At 37.6% G+C, this 18,064-nt stretch overlaps 1 protein-coding gene across 1 annotated transcript in view; it reads right to left on the bottom strand.

Moving 5' to 3' along the window:
* The window catches only part of STXBP4 (syntaxin binding protein 4), a gene marked incomplete at both ends in the record, with an annotated part of 57,801 nt that overhangs the window by 34,394 nt on the left and 5,343 nt on the right, over positions 1-18,064 (bottom strand). Inside the window, 12 exons of the mRNA XM_080356555.1 lie at positions 2,238-2,303; positions 3,719-3,805; positions 4,475-4,587; positions 5,966-6,062; positions 6,553-6,635; positions 8,646-8,724; positions 9,756-9,939; positions 10,346-10,452; positions 13,334-13,466; positions 14,009-14,138; positions 14,805-14,890; positions 17,665-17,739. Coding sequence (XP_080212681.1) covers positions 2,238-2,303; positions 3,719-3,805; positions 4,475-4,587; positions 5,966-6,062; positions 6,553-6,635; positions 8,646-8,724; positions 9,756-9,939; positions 10,346-10,452; positions 13,334-13,466; positions 14,009-14,138; positions 14,805-14,890; positions 17,665-17,739 — 1,240 coding nt within the window. The remainder of the gene's footprint in view (positions 1-2,237; positions 2,304-3,718; positions 3,806-4,474; positions 4,588-5,965; positions 6,063-6,552; positions 6,636-8,645; positions 8,725-9,755; positions 9,940-10,345; positions 10,453-13,333; positions 13,467-14,008; positions 14,139-14,804; positions 14,891-17,664; positions 17,740-18,064) is intronic.

The raw sequence follows: 18,064 nt of genomic DNA, 5'->3' as shown, positions 1-18,064 counted from the left end.
GACTTGGGCAGGTAAGGAGCCCTCACCAGTGAAGAAGACTTTAGGTACCCAAAAGTGCCTTTCTAAGTTTTATGCCAATTTAAGCTTCCCTATGATTTCAAGGAAGACCTAAAGGTAGCAGCAAAATCTCAAAGCAAAAATATATCAACTAATTTATTTTAATTGCCATAGACCACTATTAGAAAATAATTACTATCTCGTTTCAAATTTAGCAATATTTCTAATCTTAAGGTTTGATCTTGTTAGCTACTGATTCAAGCACCACATAACGAATGGGTGCTAACAAAACATGTGCATTAACCAGAATATTTGCACGCCTGTCCTAATTAAGCTGTAATTCCTGCAATTTGTAATTAGTAGACAATAGAAATATCACAAAAGATACTCCTATATACGACTGGTAGCCTGTATCCTCATTTAAAACCTTGTTGGTTTTTTTTTTTCAGGAAAGCAGTGATTTTAAAGAAAATGTTTAAATTGTACTGAATTCAGAAGACCAGAAGTACATACTTAAGCTGGTTTGTTTGTTCACTTTTAATCAGACTATTAGGGCTCAATAATGTACTCATTAACTAATTTCACTAACTTCAGCTCAAGCACAAATATCATCATCACATAAATGGCAACTTGTACTTTCAGTAACCTATTTTTTTAAACTTCACACTACCATGAGTCTCAGCACTAACATTTGTTCTGAACTATGGAAATATATATAAAACACTTGAAAAGGTACCACATATAAACAGGACTAAAATTTCCATTAAAAGCTTGCTTGTATTGCCTAAAATAGGTCACACAGTACTGTAATTACATATAATTTATTATTTCTTTTTCATTTCACTATATGGAACCTCTTCAACAGAAGTTACTTAAAACATTTAATAGAAATTCAGAGTATTTATCCTCTGGAGGTTTGTACTGCAAATTTGACCTTCACTGTCACATGACAGTGCTGGACAGAAAAGTAACAAGGACCTCATGTGGTAGAACATGGGCATTGCTCCCACTTAGACCATTTTAAACCTTCTTTGCTCAACTCTGCCTTCCTAATAACAGCAAGTATGTGAATGGAAACACTAAATGCCCAGGACCTGATGTCTACCCTGTTGGCATTTTGGGGTTTGTACTTTGTGCTAAGTTTAGTCTGGACTGATAGACTGAATATTTGCTCTCATCTAAAGCAACAGACTGAACACCCACTAGTGAATGAAAAGACGAGGTGCATTACTGGAACATCCTTCCAGTTAAATTTTATCCAAAAAAGAATCCAATTTATTTCCCTGCTGTACCACAGTGTACAGGTGGCAACAGCACAATATTAATGGAAGAAGCTTTCAAGCAGTTCTCTTATACTGAACGAATAAAAGGTGATAATGACGGTGCTGAATAAATCTATGTATACGAATAAAACTGTAAAACTAGTCTTAATCTAACAGCATATGGAAAGATTTTTAAACTGTATCTTGCATTTTGACGCATGACATCTGATGGAACAGGTAGCCATCGGAAGCCTACACAGCACACTTGTAGCAGCACAGGAGAGAAGAAAAGCGACCAGCTCATGAGAAGAAAAGAGCTGACAGGATGATGTTCAGTAGAACCGGGAAACAGCAAAGTCACTTGGTTTTGAATCCAGGCTATAAATGACATGAGACTTACGTATAGTTGGAAGTTTCCTTTAAGAGACACAAGAAGGCTAAATTTCCTAAGTTGTTCTGATTTCTTCTTTCACAATTACAGATCGATATGGAGACAGAAACAACACATTCCTCACAAAACACTTACTGCCATTTTTTCCCCTGATAAATAACAGGTAGAATTGCCAAGTGTGTCTATTTTTTCATACTTAAAACTCTGGTTGACATATGAAGTAGATAAAGTGAGGACTGTAGATTAGGCACATTGTTGCCTACGAACAGCAAAATCACTTCAAGAACACTTAAGACCAGACAGGTACTACTACATTATTATCCAATTTATCTAATCCAGCTTGTCTTACAGTTCCTACCTCAGTTCAACAGCACAGAAGTTATTATTGCTCTAAAAACTTAAGGATCAATATTCTCCAATTCTAATTAAAAACTTCGTTGTAACAAAAGAACCACTTAGTGTTGAAATCAGTATGCAGGTATAGTCTATATGAACATAAAGAGAGAAAAAAGTGCTCCCTTCTCTCTTCCATAATAAAAGAGTGAAAAAAGACAGAATTATTACATTTTTAACACATTTCGACATACTTGCTTGACTATTTGTAGCTCCTCTGTTAACTGTTTCTGTAAATTCAGGGATTCAGACAATTTTTCCTGATTAATGAAATAAAAAGGAAGAAATAATTAACAAGTAGATCTAAAAGATTTGTTAATCCTAAAACCCAATTACGTCTTTTGAAACTACAGGTAGCAATACTTCCATCAATATGCTTACTGCCTTCCGTACAACTGCCGTGTTTCTAGGCCACAACATATATCTGTGAAATATAACAAGGGCAAGTATAGAGTCTTGTATCTGGGTAGGAACAAGCCCAGGTTCCAGTCTAAGTTGGGGAATGACCTATTAGAGAGCAGCGTAGGGGAAAGGGACCTGGGGGTCCGGGGGACAGCAGGATGAGCATGAGCCAGCACTGGGCCCTTGTGGCCAGGAAGGCCAATGGTACCTGGGGTGGGTTAGAAGGGGGTGGTCAGTAGGTCAGAGAGGGTCTCCTGCCTCTCTGCTCTGCCCTGGGGAGACCACACCTGGAATCTTGTGTCCAGTTGTGGCCCCTCAGTTCCAGCAGGACAGGGAACTGCTGGAGAGAGTCCAGCGCAGGGCAACAAAGATGCTGAAGGGAGTGGAGCATCTCCCGTGTGAGGAAAGGCTGAGGGAGCTGGGGCTCTGGAGCTGGACAAGAGGACACTGAGGGGTGACCTTAAATTTGAGAAGGAACAACTTCTCAGTGAGGATGGCAGAGCCTGGCCCAGGCTGCCCAGGGGGGTTGTGGAGTCTCCTTCTGTGCAGACATTCCAACCTGCCTGGACACCTTCCTGTGTAACCTCATCTGGGTGTTCCTGCTCCATGGGGGGATTGCACTGGATGAGCTTTCCAGGTCCCTTCCAACCCCTGACATTCTGGGATTCTGTGAATTGCCTGTATGCTCGAATCAGTTTTCCAGTCCTGTCCAACAATAAGAGCCAGGGATGCTAAATACAGAACCAGTAATTTTTTATCTTCCAAGTAGTCAAAAAAGAAATTCAGGACCATAGGACAATAATTGTAACCCAGGGTGCTAATTAAAAAGAAAAACATTTGTTGCTTTAGTCTTATGTATTTTTTAATGTTTGTGAAAATACATATTATTTTGAAAACATATTATTTTATCCTCCAGTTCTGACTTCTCTCAAAAATATTAGCATATGCTCAGACATTGCTGTTACTAGGATCACACATTTATAAATACAATTTCTATGCAAATCAGTCACTTCTCCAAATTCACTTTTGTGAAATGTCTGCTAGTCTCATTTCTCTGTGAATCAGACTAAAAATGTGGCAGTAATCGGTATAACAAATCAAATTCACTGTCTTCAGAAATATATCGTAAGCATACAATCTTCAAACATAATTAGGACTGTTTGCTCCGCCTTTTTATTTATTAATCAAAAATGGCACATAAAATTCAAAAGTACTATATACACTCAAAATCAGTCTCTTGAATAACTTAAAGCAAATAAAAATTAAATATTACCTTTAATTTACTAATTTCTTTTAAAGCTTCATTTCTTTCTTTCTTAAGTCTTTCCACATCATCTTCCAAAGAATCACAGGTTACAAACTGTGCATGTTTAAATAGATAAGATTAGAATGTATTGCTAATTGCATTTTCACAGCCTTTAACATCGTATCTTAAAAGGTCTTGTTAATAAAATGAGAGGGAAATCTTTATTTTAAAACTATTTAAAGCTCTGAAAATACTAAAAATTATTAAGAAAATTCTGACTAACTTATCTTCCAAATGACCAATTATTTTTCCTGTTCAAAAGGACTAATCAAAATATTTTTGAAAGTACCAAGAACACAACACTATTAGCCCCTGTTTTCTTCATTTTTTAAAATAATACAGAAATCTATTTTAGTATTCCTATGCTGCAAATGCTCTTTCTTGAAGTCACCTCTAGAATAAAGTGATTTTTATTGTGGCAGTAGTTCAAATCACCGGGCCCAATAATTGTTTATCACACAAGTAATAGCAATATGTTTTCCATCAGGAAACCTCAGTAAATCACTGTTGTCCATACTTACAACAAATCACAACATAATTACGTGAATTGCTTTCTGCAAAGTAGGTTGCTTTAAAAAGCTTCCCAGAAAGTAGGTTATCTTAGAGAACACCATGATACGGAGCTGTTCTAAACATCTGCTCAAGATTTGGAGCAATCTCATACAATAAGCTCTCCAATAATCTCCTCCCAACAGTTACACAATGTACAGGCACACATTTTACCTGTGAATCCAGAAAGCTGGCAATTTCATTGACCCCAGATGTGACAGATTTTTGGCCATCATCTGTCGCATTCAACTGCATAGAGAGCAGATTCCTTGAAACGTCAACAAAATCTGGAGAAAAATTTTAGATTTTGTTCCTTTAGTCTACAAGTTCAGTTTAGTGGCAGCATCACTAGATGCAACACAACTACTGATATCCCACTGCAGGGCTGTTCTTTATAAATGCAGTGTGTGCCCTCCCTAAGTTTTCTTAAGGAAAATATAATTCACCTACAGTGTTGTCAGACACATCTTGCTGAACAGAAACATTTGGTAAAGCTGGTAAGAAGAAGAACAAAAACGTTCATCAGGTCTTGGCAGGAAATACCCCTGAATCAAGTTGTGGAGAAGAAAACAAAAGGTGAAGTTCACCTTCAAAGTACCTGGTTGAGAGATGCTCTACATTTGGCAGGTCCCTGTTTAAAATTAAAAGCAACATGCACACCTGCTACACACCCGCCTTTCCCAGTGAACTGACCTTACTGGAGGCAACACAGCACCTATGCGGGAAAAGGAACAACATCAGGCCAGCTCACAGCCCATTGTTTCCTCTGCAGGTCCTTTAAGCCCCTAACAGAGCCCTGGTAAAAGTGATGCTGGCCAAGCTGGAAGTTTTAAATATAAATGCTACAGCATTTTTAATCAACGTAGCTTGGATGACCCAATATCTGCTACAATATGACAGAAAAGTGGAAATATAAAGGTCAATATGTTTCAATGACATAAAATCTGATGGAAGATCCAGTATCTTTCTTGATAAGGTTCTTGAAAGTCCAGTGTGGTTTTGCATGGATAAGTACAAGAAATTATTTTTCATACACTTGTGTTTCATGCTGTTTTTCATAAACTTAAGGAAAAGTGAAATTTACATCAGTTTTAGCATCAGAACTATCATATGTCTCACAGTTTATGACAAATATTCTTAAATTGTTAGTGTCACCTACCAAAATTGTCATAACCAACAGAAACAACTCATCCCCATCAGAATTAGGTTTAGCTAGAAGAAGAATCACTATGGTCTCCATGCAAATCTCTTTCTACATGCAATAGATGAAATATTCCCACTTCTCACAAACTGAAGTTAAATAATCCATCAGTAGAGCTGCTTCAAGATGCCTCTTTAACGATCAAGTTAAAGATGGTTCTCAAGTAATTTCTGGAACAGTTATAGTACTCCATTGTCAAGGCAAAAATTTCAGAATTTGTGAGCACAAAATCCAAACTTTCTCAAGGCTGCTCTTAATTAGATAAATTTGTGATTTGATTTCCAATGACTTCGCTTCAGAATTCCAAGCTTACTCTAACACAGTAGAATAAGGTTCTTGCCTCAAAGTATCGTTTTATTTTCAGTAGCAATCCAATACTGACAGAAAATATATTAATGGTTATTATCTACCACTTCTATTTTCCTACCGGTCATTATTTTCCATGGTAATTAACAAATTATTACCTCCAAAAGACACTGTTCCTTTAGAATCTTTCTGAAGTTGCTGCCTCAGGGCTTGCTGCTGTTCATCTGTGGGCTGAATCCCAAGATAATTCAATGCCTGGAAGGACAAAACTTATTTTGGAGAAAAAAGAAAGGACCAGGGAACACAACTGCAGGGACATGGGGGAGTAATTAAAGAGCTACACTTCAAAGAGCCTTTGTATCACAGCACTCTCTCGCTGACAACACTTTTATTCCAGAGCCACTCAATGGCTTTTCCTTTTAATTGAGAGATGTTCAGATATTATTTAACCTTGAATACAGATGAGCATAATAAGCAAAACTCTTTGTCCTTAATAACTGCCTTAAAAATCCTGAGGGATGTTCAGATTCCCAGATGATTTAATCAGTAATTAGATTAACAAAACCAGTAATTTGCCCAATATATAAAATGAAATATTGGCCAGCAACCTGAAAGAACTATCTAAATAGAAAATTTGGTGTATAATTTATACCTTAAAGTTTGTCAACCTAGAAATATTCTCCAGATGTTTTACATGCACCATGAAGGGGGAGAAAGGAAAACCAAAAATATGATAAGTATTTACCCTCTCCAGTTTTTCTGCTTTGAGATGAATAGTGGAGTCCCTTCCTTGCAGCTCACAGTCACCATTCTGGCTCGAGGCAATAACTAAGAAGTGAAAAAGGGAAAACATTCAATAACAATACAGTTGTAACTATTGCTTTGAAAAATTTGTTCTGAAGCTCTGCTCATTAAATGGATGCCAGCTAAACACCCACTTGTGACAAATAAATGTTAATATTTAGATTGACTTTTTTTTTTAAAGGACAGAATTGTAATAAACAAAAATTATGGGTATCAATCACTTAAATGATTTTTTCACATCAAAAAGTGACAAGTAGCAAATTAGCAGGAATAAACCAGGAATAACTTTGAGTGATCCGTCAAGCATATGGCTTATACTTGTGGTATTTTCTGTTCACTCAGAGATACAGTTACTTTGGAAACACACTTGTGAATTCTGAGAAAGTGCTTCAAGACATACCCTGAGCATAATCAACAGTCCCCAAAAGCAAACCTAGTGATCTGGAAAACACTGGAAAGAGAGGGAATGATGACCAAGGGCTGTGTGGACATAGTTTAGACTGAATTCCAGCAGGCTCCTCAGCACTTTTTCCTGGAGAGGAACTCTTTCCAAGAACTACATCCATTAAAGCCATTGTCCATCATCCCCTCCTCTCCAGTCCTTGCAGTCAGAAATACAACAAGTCTGTACAATTTTAGATAATTGCAGTAATAACTTATGGTGCATCTATTTTATTTCCAACATACACAAATGATGAAGCTGAGGAAAGGAAAAAAACCAGCAGTACTAAGCAGCCCACGTGCAAGATTTCAGAATAATTGTGCTTTTTTTTGGTGTATGTGCTTAGTTTTAATGGAACTTTGTCATGTTTCAGACACACCTGTGGATACAACGCAAGAAGCAGAAACCTTTGGAAGCCTTTGTTCACAGACAGCATGTAAAAAGGCAGTTACCTATCGGTTTCTTTGGATTTTAGATGTACATAAATGGAACAAATTCAATGACCTGTTTTTTGCAGCAGAATATGGAATACTTGCCTGCATTCATTATTTATAAATATAACTTAGATCGTAATTCATTATTTCATTCATGGACTAGAGAGGTACTGAAACCAAATCCAGCATTTGAAAACTAAAGGTTCTTGCAGTTCAAGATTCTCTCTAAAGGAACAGAAGGAATTGCATAGATATTTTTTTTTAGTTTCACAGCATATCTGTTTCCAAGCTCAAAGTAATTTACATTCTCTTTTTATGCCAAAAGTATAAACCAAAACATCTTGAAAATCTCTGACACTAACACCTCTCACAAGCTATATTAAATTCTGAAGACAGTGGGCTAGAAGCTCAGCTGAATTGGCACACTTCCTTTCAACTCAGAATGAAAAAGCTTGTGTATGAGTTTGTGCAAGAATTTCTCAAAATCATGCTGATTCTTCTTATAGCATTAAAAAAAATATAATCTAAGAGCTACTTTAATTTTTCAAGGTTATCCTTGAAAGGTTATCCTTGAAAAAGGGCAGCATGAGAGAAGCGGCAGCTTTGACTAAAGATGTACTAAGACTGAAACGAAAAATGACAAGAAACAGCACAAACTGGAGCTGCAAGTATTTCTGCTTTCTACTCTACTAGCTACATTATTCAGATATGTTAAGGGACTGTGGCCTTCTTGGTCTCTTTAAGCAACAATGATGCTCCTGTGTATTGCATTCTATTAATCAAGAGTTAACCAAGCAAGCAGTATACATCCACAGAATTGCATTAAATCAAGAAAGCCCGGTTTCTATGGCAACCTAATCTTGATCTATATGTGAGTTTTCATTCTCTGGTTTCTACTGAGTCTATTATCATTACTGCTGTATAGCAAATGTTGTGATCACTCATTTCTGTTTGGTTTCAGCTGTTTGTTAAAGACAATGTAAGTTATATTTGACAGAATCTACTAAACAATTCATTGATCTCAGTCCTTTACTTGGTACTACAAAAATAGTGCAATATTGCTTTTTTAAAAGACCATTGAGTCTCAGTATGTACTATTTTCTGTATGACAGTTATTGAAGAAAAAAAAGAGTGGCAGGGAATTAAATCAGCATTTACCCGTGGCAGACACATCAGCAGGACTGCTGTCTAGAGAAGTAATTGGAGATTGCTGTCCTGTCTTGACTCCAGTTTCCATCTAGGAAAGAAAATCAAGTCATGAGACATCATTTCTAAAGCAGATCAAAAGCCAACCTGTATATACACATTAATGTAAAAAGAAAGGGAGAGGAAGGAAGACCAGAGGGAGAAATACGGCTGGACAGATCAAAACAACTCCAAGAGGCAATGAAAGGTGGTGGTGATGGGAAGGAGCTTCATCCAAAACACTTGGATCAGGGCCTTATCAAAACCTTAGTTAGCTTTTGAATATCTTCACAGACTAAGATAGCACAGTCTCTCTAGGCAACCTGTGTCAATATTTAGATCTCTAACGGGAAAGAAAAATGGGCAAGAATTTTAAGTACAAATATAAGGACAATTAAGAATCACCTGTTTGGGGTCATGTTTGACATGGAACACTTTATTCTTCCTCGTTCAAAGACAACACTTTATTTAGTTCTAAAAATATGATGAATTGCAAAAGTTTTTTGAAAAACTGAAAAAATAGTGTAGTTTAAATACTTATTTCTTATGATAAACGTTACTTCTTTACATAAATAGTGAGCTGTGTGAATTAAACCAGCAATTGTTGCTTAGCCAAAAGTAAGGTGGAAACCCCCACATTCTTCTAGGCCTGATTCTTAAGCAAAAGTCTCATCACCATGCATCAAGTGCAACTTGTGAGACTGTTCTGTGCTCACACATGTAGTAATCAGATGAAATGTACAACTATATATATCTAATTCTGAAACTTCACTCCCTAGAGAAACAGTAAGGAGAACTTTGCACCTAAGAATGTGGTTAATGCTTATTTTATTTTGCTTTCTTACCACAAGTCAACTGATACTATTCCTCTCATGAGCATGGTTTACTCTACTGTAATACAACATTTTTTTCTGGAAAAGTCTTGATATTCCAAAAAAATTACATTGTGTAGGAAAAAGAGCCAGTCATTTTCTTACTATAATGGAAACGGGATTAAAATAACCCTATACTGAAATTCCAATACAATTAGGAAAAACAACCATTGGCTCCCTTTATACTAAGAGGAGTAATAAGTATACTCACAGCATTCGGAGCAAACGTTGAAACAAGCTTCCCATCAGGAGATGCAAGAGAACTAAGTACTGCAGCCTGCTGCTCTCCATTTGCTACAGAAGGCGTTAAGAGGCTGGAAGGACGTTGCAGATCCTCTGAATAACTGGGAATATTCTTTTGTCTAATAAAAGCTATTTCCCAAAAACTGTCAAACCTAAAATAAAAATTTAAAAAGTTTCAACATGTTGTATACTAAAAAGCTCACAAGACTATATGTCACTCTTGCAAAAATTACATTTTCCCAAACACTGTGTGTGATTCTATTTATTTATTTTTCTAAAAGAACATTCTATTCCCCATCATTTAAAAAGGCAAAAATTATTGGTTTTGGTTTTGTTTCATTTTTCTTTTAAAAGGAATAAAAGTATAATAAATTTTACCTGTCTAAAGTGTGCATTTGAGTCCTTTTCTATGAAATAATGCAACTGAATATTTTTTTAAAATTAATATCCCTCGAGTCTCCTCTAAGGGCACATGATAAGACTTTTCACATTATTCTGATCATAAATATCATACAATAAACCATTTTGGAGGGTTGGCTGTTTGACAGTAACAGATACCTCATCTTTGTTCTGTTGATTATAGTTTTTGCCTCTTCATAGGAAACACCAATCATTGACTCCTTGTTTATGGATACAAGTTGATCTCCAGGTCTCAATCGTCCATCCTAGCATAACAAATAAAAAAACAAACCCACAAATTTTATATTAATTGCTAACACTGTAGAAAGAACTGTATAATCACAGCACTTCAACATATTCCTCTGGATCTGTTAAGACAAGAAATAGCAAGAATGGTGCTACATTTTCACAATCACAGAATCCCAGAATGTCGGGGATTGGAAGGGACCTGGAAAGCTCATCCAGTGCAATCCCCCCATGGAGCAGGAACACCCAGATGAGGTTACACAGGAAGGTGTCCAGGCGGGTTGGAATGTCTGCAGAGAAGGAGACTCCACAACCCCCTGGGCAGCCTGGGCCAGTGTCTGCCACCCTTACTGAAAAGAAGCTCCTTCTCAAATTTACTAGCCATATTAATGAGAAAAATTAGTCTACTTGGAATTCACCAGTCTGAACCACGATAGAAATAATATTGTCAACTTTGTGCTTCTGTTGAATTATTCATTGCAAACTTTCTACCAAGACATAAACATATCACATTTCTGTCTCAGAGGCTCTAAGACAAGACTTTAAACATGCCAGGGTAGATTTCTCACTAAGATAAAGTTTTCTTTACTCGCATTTTAAGAGAGACCTCAACAATGTATCTGAAAATTCATGCAATTAACCTATGGTGACATAGTTATTACATTTTTCTGATGTAATATACATTAAATTACACATAACATGTCTGTGTTCTTCAGCTCATAAGAGATTAATCACAGAACGAACCTGATCATGTGAAACAAACTGTGTTCAGAAGAACATACATAGGAAATAAGTAAAAACCTTTTTAAGACCAGTATTATTTTACATATTTAATGTCCATATACTATAATTTTAGCTGTGTTATTTCAAACCTCTGACAGCACTTTACTACATTTTTTTGTCACTTTAGTGTTTTGGTTTTGATCAAAGAAAAATTTGTAGATCTATATTTCGCTTGCATCCAGCCTATTAAAAGATACCCACTTCGATGCTACCCTCATGTGGCAGAGACATAATATGCTTCTTACTCAGGTTTCTCAAGACAGACAAAATTAGGATCTCACCTCTAGTATCTCTAAAGTTGCAAATTAACGTCTTAGTTTCAGTCCATCGATTATGTATGATAGATTTCAAGTTATATCTTTACACAGAATCACAGAATGCCAAGGATTGGAAAGGACCTGGAAAGCTCATCCAGTGCAATTCCCCCATGGAGCAGGAACACCCAGATGAGGTTACACAGGAAGGTGTCCAGGCGGGTTGGAATGTCTGCAGAGAAGGAGACTCCACAAACTCCCTGGGCAGCCTGGGCCAGGCTCTGACACCCTCACTGAGAAGTTGTTCCTTCTCAAATTTAAGTGGAACCTCTTGTGTTCCAGTTTGAATCCATTACCCCTTGTCCTATCATTGGTTGTCACCAAGAAGAGCCTCGCTCCATCCTCCTGACACTCACACTTTATATATTTGTAAACATTAATGAGGTCACCCCTCAGTCTCCTCCAGCTCCAGAGCCCCAGCTCCCTCAGCCTTTCCTCACACAGGAGATGCTCCACTCCCTTCAGGATCTTTGTTGCCCTGCGCTGGACCCTCTCCAGCAGTTCCCTGTCCTGCTGGAGCTGAGGGGCCACAACTGGACACAATATTCCAGATGTGGTCTCCCCAGGGCAGAGTAGAGGGTCAGGAGAACCTCTCTGACCTACTGACCACCCCCTTCTAACCCACCCCAGGTACCATTGGCTTCCTGGCCACAAGGGCCCAGTGCTGGCTCATGCTCATCCTGCTGTCCACCAGGACCCCTAGGTCCCTTTCCCCTATGCTGCTCTCTAATAGGTCATTCCCCAACTTAGACTGGAACCTCGGCTTGTTCCTACCCAGATACAAGACTCTGCACTTGCCCTTGTTATATTTCATTAAATTTTTCCCTGCCCAACTCTCCAGCCTGTCCAGGTCTCTGGATGGCAGCACAGCCTCTGGCGTGTCAGCCACTCCTCCCAGCTTCATGTTATCAGCAAACTTGCAATGAGAAAATATTTTTAGAAGCCACAACAAAATAGGAAAAAAAAAATAAAAAGAATAATGATTACCATTTATCTACTAAAAGAAATCCTGGAAAACATGGCATTTTTTCCTTCCATCTTGGCATTTTAATATTAACCTGAATCTACCAAAATTCAGTCACAAAAAGGTAAAGACTGTTTACAGGCAAAACTCACTGCCTATGCAATTAACTTGTACCCTCTTCCTTGGCAAGAGGCAAAAACTGGTTATCTACTCATCAAAATAACCACAGCTCAGGATGCAAAAGGAGACACTTGGCTACACAGCTTTGTGTACTTGATCCAGACAGTTCTTTCTGTTATTATTTATTTTTTTAACCTGACAAATCTGCCTGATTTACATATTGCATTTGTCATAGATGAAAACAGTAATCAGTACTGATTCATACATTTATTACTCTGCACTATCAGAATTTTTCTTTCTAATTTGCCTGCACATTGCTTTCCAACTGCAAGGATCCATCTAAATTAAGTCTAAGGGCAAAATGATTTTTTGGACGTCCAAGAAAAAGAAGAGATGCAATCGGTAGCTCTGTCTCATCCTTGTGGATTTAACTTGCATCATGCAACCTCTTAAAGAAGTTGATTTCTTACTTTCTCATAGGTAAATTGGAGAATAAGACCCTCATTTAGCTCAAATGAATTTATGAATCATTTTCATTACCATGTAACCACGCTATGGAGCAATGACATAATTATTTTCAAAGAAGAGGGAGGAGAAACACAAATTTCGTATTTAAAATATAACTGTATATATAAAATATTATACAGAAGTAGGTACCAAATGAAGCCAAAACTACAGGTGACTGAAGGGGAAGGGAAGGGAAGGGAAAAAGGTCTTTACCTTATGACAATCACCGCCGGGGATAATTTCTTGAATATATACCAAAGGCCCTTCATTTCTGTTAATTCCTCCTACGATATTCAAACCCAGGCTTGTTCCTTTGCAAAAAGAGATAATCTGAAATGCACTATCCCTACGAGAAGAAAGAAAACTAGAATTACTTCACTGAACTAGATACTCAATAAAGACTCAAGTGATACGGTATCTTTATCTTATTGATTTCACAAATATGTATCAGAGTAACAAATAGAAAGACTGCACATTTAATCTCAATGTTCAAACATTACACTGCCTACTTGCTACAAAATCAAGAACTTCAGGTGTTACTTCCACCAATGACAAAAATAATTGATATATTATTTTATAATAATAAAAGCTCCTCTCTACCACATACATATCCAAGGCCTATGGAAGTACCTAGGTACATGTAAATCAGAAGAATTAATTCATTAGGAGATGCTAAGGTCAAAATCTACCAAGTAAGCAATAAATAAATGAGAAAACAAAACATACTAAAACGGAAAGTTTGCAATATCAATGGTATTATATGGTACAGCATTAAAAAAACCCAAACAAATTGAACATTGAGTGCTCAACCCAAAATTTTCCTGGCCAGTCAAACACAGCATTTTCTACAGCTCACACAAGACAGTTACAGTCAGTTTTGGAAATTACTTTGCAAGAATTGGAGATGGTGCTGGGACGGAATTATTTTTGCCGATGGTGGTGATATTATCCTTCGGATGCAACTGAGGACTCTGTGACCTTGAGGATGACCCAGAAGAAGGGCTGTCTATAGATTTGGCTTAAAGAAATAATGAAAAAAAAAGAAATAAAACACACATTTGGGAAAAAGCACAAAATCCCAGCCCATGTAAGTTCAAGAGGATTATTTTCATGTCACAAAACAGAGAAACTAGAAGCAAACAACTAACTAAAAGAAAGCTTAAGTCTACACAGCTAAGAACTGTGAGCCACCTGGGGTTCCAGGAATAATTTGATAAACCACAGCAAGTGATGACTTTTTTTCCAAACTGTTTGCAAAAATAATCCAAACTGAATAATTGCTTATGCTATATAAAGGGATTCTAATTAGGCAACAGTTCTAGGAGGATCAGAATTTATGGTATTCTAGCTCAAATTTTTATTAGTGCTTTGAAATCTTATGGTACATTTAATCTACAAATACCAGACACATTTCACATTTTTCATTAATTAAAATTGCTGAAAGCAGGTAGCTGGATATTTGTTTAAAGAGTTGGGGAAAATTACACACACATCCATCAAATTACACGCTTAACTACAAACTAAATGTTAAAGCCTAAGGAAATGTGTGTCTTCCTGACTTTCAGTCGCTTTGTCCAATATACCCTCACCCCAAACGAGAAGAGTTTTAAGTGCAAGCTCCTACTCTGCCGAGGTGTGACTACTGTCCTGCATGGTTATGTGAGGCCAGGACACCATTTCTCACCAGCTAATAGTTGTGTTGGAGAACTTCTTGCAGAGCTGGTGTCGCTGTGAGAGCCATACTTATCCATCAGGTCATGAAATTGTTTCCTGTGGCAACAAAAAGATCCTCTTTGTTAGGATTTAGCAGTAGTTTAAATGCAGCCTTAGAGAGCAGCGTAGGGGAAAGGGACCTGGTGGACAGCAGGATGGCCATGAGCCAGCACTGGGCCCTTGTGGCCAGGAAGGTCAATGGCATCCTGGGGTGGATTAAAAGGGGGGTGGTCGGTAGGTCAGAGAGGTTCTCCTGACCCTCTACTCTGCCCTGGGGAGACCACATCTGGAATATTGTGTCCAGTTGTGGCCCCTCAATTCCAGAAGGACAGGGAACTGCTGGAGAGGGTCCAGTGCAGGGCAACAAAGATGCTGAAGGGAGTGGAGCATCTCCCGTGTGAGGAAAGGCTGAGGGAGCTGGGGCTCTGGAGCTTGGAGGAGGGGAGACTGAGGGGTGACCTCATTAATGTTTACAGATATATAAAGGGTGAGTGTCAGGAGGATGGAGCGAGGCTCTTCTCGGTGACAACCAATGGTAGGACAAGGGGTAATGGGTTCAAACTGGAACACAAAAGGTTCCACTTAAATTTGAGAAGGAACTTCTTCTCAGTGAGGGTGGCAGAGCCTGGACCAGGCTGCCCAGGGAGGTTGTGGAGCCTCCTTCTCTGCAGACATTCCAGCCCGCCTGGACACCTTCCTGTGTAACCTCATCTGGGTGTTCCTGCTCCATGGGGGGATAGCACTGGATGAGCTTTTGAGGTCCCTTCCAATCCCTGACATTCTGGGATTCTGTGAAAGCTGCTCCTGTTTGCACTGAAGAGTTACCCTTCCTCAGAGAAGGAAGCTCAACCTCCAGTGAAAGCAAAAAGCCCTGTCAAACGTTTGGAAGACGCAGGAAAAAGATAATGCAATACAGAAGCAAAAGTATAGAACAGCAACAGACTATGAATGAAACGGACTACTGGTAGAAAAGCTTCATTATTACCTCTCTCTAACCTGGATTATAAAACTTTAAAAGCTTGTAATTCAAGTCAAGTCAAGATAATAAGCCAGTGGTATGACTTAGGTCTAGAACAAGTAATTTATATTAAAAGGAGTCAGATAATATACCTATAAGTGTACCTGTATTTTTAAGCAACACTTTTAGTTCAACTACACTGCACAAGAACTCAGTAGAGACCAGCAAACAAAGCTGGGGCACTTCAAAAAAGAGAACAAAAGAATATTTATTAATTATTCAAGAATCAGTAAAACCAATGCAAATTTTTAACTTCCACTTAGCTTTCTCAGAAATGTGCAGTCTTTCGTTTGAGGTAAATATCATTATATATTCAATATTGTGTGTGCTTGGGCTTTATCTTTTTCATTGTAATATCTTTTTTAAAAAACGAATTAAATAAAGGGCAATTCTTGGTCAGGTGCTCTGTTGAGAAAAATAATACTAAAAATAAAAGCAGAAGTTCTTTGCAGAACCAATCAAAAATGTTAATAATCTGAGCTACAGTGATAGCAGATTAAAAAAAATTAAAATAATCTAAAATGATGTAAACCAGAAACATCAGCAAATTAATATTATAGAATTAGAGAGAGAGAGAACATAACTGATTGGAGGGAACATAATTCCCAAGTAATTCCACTGGCTGCAGAGGGTTGTTGAAATCTGCTGAGTGCATTATTTAAGTGACAAAATGTATTGAACTGATGCCCAACCCAGGCAACAAACATCAGCACAGTTGGGTATAAATCAAATAATCTTTGAGCTCAGGAATGTACAGTCAGAAGAAATTAATTCACAGGTGTCTGAGCGAGGGACTGTATATAGTGGCAAATTCTGCCCAGACCACTGGGCATATGACCAGAACAGTTAAAGGACTGATGGATTTTAATTATTCAAGGAGTTTAGAGAAACTAGGTCAGTATGCTTTAGATAAAAGCAGATTAAGAGTGGACCTCACAAATATCTAGGCAGTCTGAAAAAAGGAGAGATCAGAGGCTACAGTGTGATTTAAATGTCTGTCAAATACAAAAAGTATAAAGGAGTAGAGAAAGGAAGCTTAAATCGGACAAAAGGCTAAAGGAATTTAGAGAAGATTCCTTTATGAATCGATTGCTCTGTAAGGGGAACATCCCAGGAAAGGCAAATAACAGCAGATACTCCTGCAATGATTCTCAAATACAGTTACATAACAGCTGTCTACTCCAGAGATTTAAGTCAGGAGGGGATACAGACCTGGATCCTCGCATTTCTGATGATTCTCTGCCAATATTGGCTTATATGCATAACTTCAGACAGCAAGGTTAAAGCAAGGTTTAACATAAATGTCCTTAGAATGGACATATTTTGGACTACCTGCTGCAGTGAACAGTTTAACCTACTTATCCAAACTAATTCAAAGCTCATTAAAAATTGAAAAGTGAACTTCTGAGGGGAAACCAGAGCTAAGTCCATCTGTTTTTCAGGAGGCAAGACTATCTTAAAGCATACAGTTCTGTGGTACTGTAGGTCTAAGCTATTTCTCATTTATTATTATTTTAGAATGTGCGAAGTATTAAAAACATAATCACAGCAAATAGTTTTTAATGGTATTAGCTGCTAACATAACATTTCAATCCTCTTCATTAAACCAAGATTGGTCTGAGCTTGCTACTTCAATTGATGCAAATAGTCTCAGAATGGTGTCAAATACTACACAGAAAAATGTGACATGTGGTGCAATTTTGTGATTAAACTAATCTGAAAAAAAAATACACACAAGCCTGCCAGCCCAACCGTAGATATAATGTTGGTTTTTTACTAGTTCTGTGGTTGAAACTATGTTTTTTCCTCTTACTTTGCTTCTTCATCTCTGGCAACAAGCAGAGACATGTGATTGGATGCTGATGCTGTTCGCAAGATGTCAACAGCCCTAGAAAGGGGAAAAACAGCCAAATAAATATACCAGGGTCCTGTCAAGAAGTACACGGTGAGTGATGCTGAAAAAGCAGAAAAAAATGAACAAATGCTTCATTGCTGATGATTTCCCCCAGCAATGTATACTATAATTTTCCTTTGAATTCTGAATTTACATCTCTAACACTAAGCTGCATTAATCTCTGGTGATCCAGCTACAGAAACTATCCAATGTATTCTACAGATTTTTCTAAACAATTCCTCCTTCGTTCTCTGATTACAATGGCACTCATTAGCTGTATCAGTTACATATGCTAATATTGAACCAACGGATAGGTATA

The sequence above is a fragment of the Nesoenas mayeri genome (genome assembly GCF_963082525.1).
Source record: "Nesoenas mayeri genome assembly, chromosome: 19".
Lineage (NCBI taxonomy): Eukaryota > Metazoa > Chordata > Aves > Columbiformes > Columbidae > Nesoenas > Nesoenas mayeri.
Note: the sequence above shows the minus strand (reverse complement) of the source record. Positions and strands in the feature narration are given on the sequence as shown.